The sequence below is a fragment of the Elaeis guineensis genome, chromosome 2, assembly GCF_000442705.2.
Source record: "Elaeis guineensis isolate ETL-2024a chromosome 2, EG11, whole genome shotgun sequence".
In the NCBI taxonomy this organism is placed as follows: domain Eukaryota; kingdom Viridiplantae; phylum Streptophyta; class Magnoliopsida; order Arecales; family Arecaceae; genus Elaeis; species Elaeis guineensis.
The window spans coordinates 107275012-107281011 of NC_025994.2; the positions used below are offsets into that span (position 1 = coordinate 107275012).

At 35.7% G+C, this 6000-nt stretch overlaps 1 protein-coding gene across 1 annotated transcript in view; it reads left to right on the plus strand.

Annotated features, from left to right (window-relative positions):
- LOC105047363 (multiprotein-bridging factor 1b) overlaps nucleotides 1-1656 on the plus strand; it is a 28070-nt gene extending 26414 nt beyond the window's left edge. Inside the window, exon 2 of the mRNA XM_010926277.4 lies at nucleotides 1353-1656. Coding sequence (XP_010924579.2) covers nucleotides 1353-1450 — 98 coding nt within the window. The 3' untranslated portion in view covers nucleotides 1451-1656. The remainder of the gene's footprint in view (nucleotides 1-1352) is intronic.
- Nucleotides 1657-6000: the final 4344 nt, after the last annotated feature.

Genomic DNA, 6000 nt, shown 5'->3' on the forward strand with positions numbered 1-6000 from the left:
CAACAATATTAATATTGGTTTACTTCTCTTAACATTTCCTTCAGTTTATGGGTATCGAGTGGGGCAAAAGATTTGACCAAGAGCAGCACAACGAGATTGAATTTCAGGAGTAAATTTTTCCCTACCCAATCAAAAGTAGACAATTTTGAGATTCAACTGCTTGCGAACATTCAAATTCATTCAAAGTGTTATGTTTAATCATGAAGGACAATGGCTACCCAAATGCAAAGGCATAGGCTTTCTCTCCTCTAAAATAAAGGGAAAGCTGGTTAGCCCAGAACTAGTTAAGAGTTTAAAGGCAGTTTCTGATTATTGCCGAAAGGGGATGAGTCTCGTATCGAAACAGGATTTCGTAAAAACCTTGTGGGCAGACACTTTTCTCTGGTTGATAGGCGAGGGGACTTCCCTCTTTGCTCATAAGTAAGCCGCCTCCTTGGATTTCCATCCACAAACTATCTTGTCTTGCAGTCGGCCCGGTTCTCTCTCTTTCCCAGCTGGCCCTCTCTTTCACGCTGCTGAAATTAAAAAAAAAAAAAAATCATTCTGGTTGTTATAAATTTTCTGCATTGAAGTTGGTTGTTCTTCCAAAGGAGGAGTTGGATTCCATTTTTATATGTCGATTCGTTTTTCCAGGTACTTTTGACTTGGGTTACTCCTGTCTTCCAATCCATTTAAGAAAATGAAGTTTGTATTGGATATAATGGGAAATTGTTGTTCTGTATTGTAAACATTTGATTGAAGAGAGTTCACAACATTTCTCCTATTTTTTTTTTCATCTTTAGCCCCAAAATCTTTTCATCTTCATTTGTGGGAATGTCATGTTTACTGTTAGCTCTTCAATTTTGTTATCAGCTTTTCCTCATCCTACTGTTGAAGTCCTAACTTTACATCCTCATGAAATCTCACATGTATTTGTCTTTTAAAAATACTATTATTTTTCTGAATAACACCATATGCCCGCAGGATCATTATGCCCTCATTGTTGATACAAGTAAGAAGATTTATACTTTTAGCTTGTTGAGAGTTCATGTGGAAGTGTTTTGTCTGGCAATCAATTCAAGAATTTTGTTTATTCGATTGAGTATATTTGTTATGTACCATTGCTTAAGATTTTATTTTTTGGCAATAATATTGTTTAGATGATATTTCTCCATGTTATTTTGAAACTTTCAAATTCTGCACAATGAAAGATAGTAGCTGTATGCTTATGATCGTTGTGAAATGATTCTCTGCTTTGCTGATGTGTATTGTCCATTTTCAAATAATGTATTCCTTGATATCAGAGTAATGAGCTAAGTTATAAGAGGTTGCCAGACTTATACGTTTAATTTTACTCTTCTTTTTTTCTGTAGCTAATGCTGGAACAAACAAGGCTGCTTCTAGCAGCACATCTTTAAACACAAGGAAACTGGATGAGGAATCAGAGAATCTCTCTTGTAAATGCTCTTAGCTTAGCAGCAAACATTGAATTTGGTTCTTTATTACCTTCTTTTATCATTTTAATTTGCAGATTAATTTTTTGATTTTAACTTTCCCATGTCAGAGTTTTCCATCCGACTTAACACGTCGTTTTTTTTTTTCTTCCCTTCTCTGCCAATCATAATGCTTAATATTTTTTTAAAAGGGAGAGGGAAGGAGACCACAGAATCATGTCAATTAACTTTTCTTTGCCATGCTAGAATCTTGTCTCTTGTTGCTAGAATTTAGTATGTTTCCTTCCAACCAAGCCACTTCAGAGATTGCCAGTGTTGACGAACGGTGCACGAGGGGCAACAACAATTGTTCAGGGTATGGAAGATTGGAGAAGGATCGGATCCCGACGAGAGGACAATGAAGAATATTTCAGAGATCACCGTATGAGGCTTCATTTCTAGAGTCTTCTGCAAGGATAATTTTACCCCCAATAGTGGTAATTATGGAGCGGATGTAGCCTTTAATTAATTGAGAGAGAAAAAATATGGAATCAGTGGGCGTTGGAGAATAGGAAGGGTTATATCTCCACAGATGGTTAACATAGCCATGGAAGCTCCATCCAAACAACAAATTCCTCAGGGACTGACCACCATTGAAGATTACATTATGTGAATAATAGCCAAGTAGAAAATAGAGCATGGATTCCCACTCATTCTCACATCGACATTGATTATGGGTTTCCAATTTGCCTCCGAGAAAGATATGACATGTGAGGGATGGGACTGTAGTTGGTTGAGGACCATGTGCTTGCATTGGAGACCTGGTGAGCCAATTTTGTGTTCATTGCTGCTACTACAAAGAAGCATTTCAAGACTTGTTCTGGAAGTAGTAGGATAAGGTTGTGGTATTAAACATCGAATTTGCCATTGTTAGCCCTCTTCAAGTGGATTTATATATGTAGTATTTGTTGGTTGAGCCAGTAATGGCTGTTAGGTTGGACTTGTCTCAGCCTCTGATACTGAGAATTTGGGTGGGCCTATAAGAGAATGACATTTGGCAGCAATTTATGTTGGGGATTGTGTTTTGGCCACGGGTGGATCGGCCATGACCAAGCCTTATGCCCTCACTAGAGGATCAAAGAGGGCAAACTATTATCCTAAAGAAACTAATGGCGGACTTTGTAATGGAGGATGCCACTACACCATATTCCTAAACAATAGGCACATCCTCAAAGATCTTGGCTTCCACTACCGACCGACCACAATCCACCTACGAGCCTTGATCATTCATCAAGTGCCAAGATCGAAGGGAAGGGGTAAGACAAAATTTGTTCGAGTGGATTTCCGATGAAATCAATTCAATCAGGCAGACTAGCGGCATTAAGTAGAGAAATTCTTGAGCAGACTTAGTCCACCACATATATTGTAGATGAAGTCAATAGTAAGATACCACAATGGTATTTTGAATTGAAAAATTCTATAAGTACCTTAATAACGATATGTTGAACCTTAATAACGATATGTTGAGGTGGTTAAATAGTAGTATGTGGAGGTGGTTGCAGAAATTTTTAATTCAAAATGCTGACATGACCTTTTTGTCTACTGGCTCTACCTACAATATGTGTGGTGGACTATATATGCCAAAAAATTTCTCCATTAGGAGAGCTTGAGCTATGGCCTTCTAGTTCTCATTTCTTAGCTCTCCTCACAAATGTCTCCACCCTTTCTATGGGATAGCCAAATAACTCGATAATTATGAGGGTATTGAAGTCACATGTCCATTGCAACATGTTGCTGGGAGCAACCTATTGTAGTGGTGATTTTCAAGCTTCTCACCGTTGGACCTTTGATCAAGAAAAATTGAAGATTAAATTGTGAGTAGAATCCTAACTCTACTTCTCTTAAAAAGCTCTTAGAGGATGGTCTCATGGTGTCTTCACTCGAGACATGGCTACCATGTAGGATGATTTCCAAGGGTTTGGGGAATGGGAGACTCAGACCTTTTAGTGCAGCCGTGGACTCGGGCCAATCAGATTGTTCGCATAGCCGAGAGGTAAAAGTTGATCAAGATCTAGATAGAGACCACCAGATCATAGAATAGCCGATAGACGGTAATCCAACATAGCAACTACTCTATTTGATGCCCGATTGGTGGCGCATGTAGTAGTTGTTGCGAATTACAACTATTGATGCAAGTTTATATAATGAAGCAACTCCATTTTTGCATATTCAATTCTCACGATGGGTTTTCTTGGTATTTTTGTCCTGAAGAGCTAGATAAGACGACTGTAATACTCTATAGAGTTTACCCTTTCGAGTACCTACCTTCCAAGATGCCTTTTTAACCTCCTCATCCTATCCATCCACACCACCAAGTCATATGGGTTAACTAGTTTGTTGTGCTTCAACTAACTCATATAGGGGTTAATGAGCCTTGGATGGATCTACTTTGCTCTTAGGGGTTGATAATCTCCATGGTACTCTAGTTTTATAATTGTTACTTATAATACAGTTTGTGTTCCTCAACTAGAGCTAGCAAAATATGATCCGACCTGCCAACCTAATCCGTATTCGACCCACCACAAATGGATTTGGATTTAGGCTAAATGGGTTTGGGTCATAAATGGATTGACCTGTTTAACCCATTTAATAATTGGATCGGATATGAAATTTAGATATCTGACCCGTTTAACCCATTTAATTTGTTTAACTCATTTAATATTTGGGTTGGGTTGAGTCAGATAATCCATTTAACCTGTTTAACTTATTTCTGACTCATTTAACCCGATCTGTTTAACCTGTTTAACCCATTTAAGACCCGTTTAACATGTTTAAAATCTGTTTAACCTATTTCTAATCCATTTAACTTGTTTAACCTGTTTAACCCGTTTAACCTAATTTGATCAATTTAATAAATAGATTAAACAGGTTGGGTCAGATAACCTGTTTAATAAACAGATCAGGTTCGGATTTAAATATTTGACCAATTTAATAAACAGGTCGGGTTTGGATTGATCATTTTTTGATCCGATCCATTTATGACCTGATCCATTTATGACCGACCTGACCCGTTTGCCACTTCTATTTTCAACACTGTGTATTAGGATGGTCTCACTATCCCCTATGCCTGTATTTCGTGGTCTTAGCCGCTTTTACCAAAGAGGATTTTGGATGGCAGCAACATATAATGATGAATCTTAAGTTTACATACATGCAACACATACATACATCAATGCATACATACATACATACATATAATGTACATACATACATACATACAGTACACTCATATATATATATATATATATATATATATATATATATATATATATATATATATATATATATATGAGTGAGAGAGAGGAGGAAAATAACTACAATGATAATGGGAATTTTGAATTTTAAGTATTGGCTACATAAAGTTGCTAAGCAAAGAGATATGACCACTTGGATAATTGCTCCCTTTTTATATGTGCATGCGTGCATGCATGCATGTTTGCTTGTTCATTTGTCATTTTCATCTTATATACTAATTGTTGGCATCTATATAAGATAATAAGGATCTAGAGTTTATATAAGTATATACGTTGGCTTTACGGACACTGCTGGCTTTATCTATAAATATAAAAAAAGAAAGAAAAAGAGTTTTACTATTTGCTTTACCAACATTATCATATCTATATAATAAAAAAAAATTATATGATAATAAAATGTGTGAATGGTACTTGTTGTCCAAAGAAACTAGTTGCATGGTCACACAAACATGCATGCATGGATAAACATAGACAAAATTTAGGGAAAGAATGTAAATATATTCATGGAATAAGTGATAGAGAAGTAACACAATGCTTTAATGATAGAGAGTAGGGGTGCAAATGGGTCGGATCGAATTGGGTCATATCATGAGTGATGCCGATCTAATCCGCTTCTTTGATCGGATCTAAATATTGAATCCAAAACTAATCCAATAGAAAATCAGATCGGATCGGATCCATGATCAAATTTCTTATCCCAATGATCATTTAGATTGGATCAGATCCATGTATAATCCGATCTCGATCTATAAAATATGGATTCAGTTCATATTTGGATTCAGATCGGTTTGAGTCTATATTATAAATGACAAGATCAATAAATATCAAATAAAGATTGTCATGACATTGTTTTATATAGCAACACCATTTAAGAACCTGCTTTTCTTCGGTGTGTGCTCTTTATTGTTGGCTTATGCATCAATTTTCAAACTATCAATTAGATGCTGAATCTATTGCTTGTTCTTAATCCACATCTAGTTTTACTTATATTCTTATTCTTGTTGATGTTTCTAATGAAGTCTATAAAACTAAAATAAGTATCAAGATTCAATTAATAAAACTATGCAAAAATAAATATCAAGATATTTGACATAATTTGAAATGCTAGTGATGATAGCCAACAAACAACCTTTGATCAATAGAATCTTGGTATTTACCAACCTGTGTGTAAAGTCTGAGCGAATGAAGATAGGAGGAAGTCAGAAAATTCTATTTTATCTATTTTTAAATTAATATGTCTCTATTATTTTTATAATATTTGATGAATAAATATC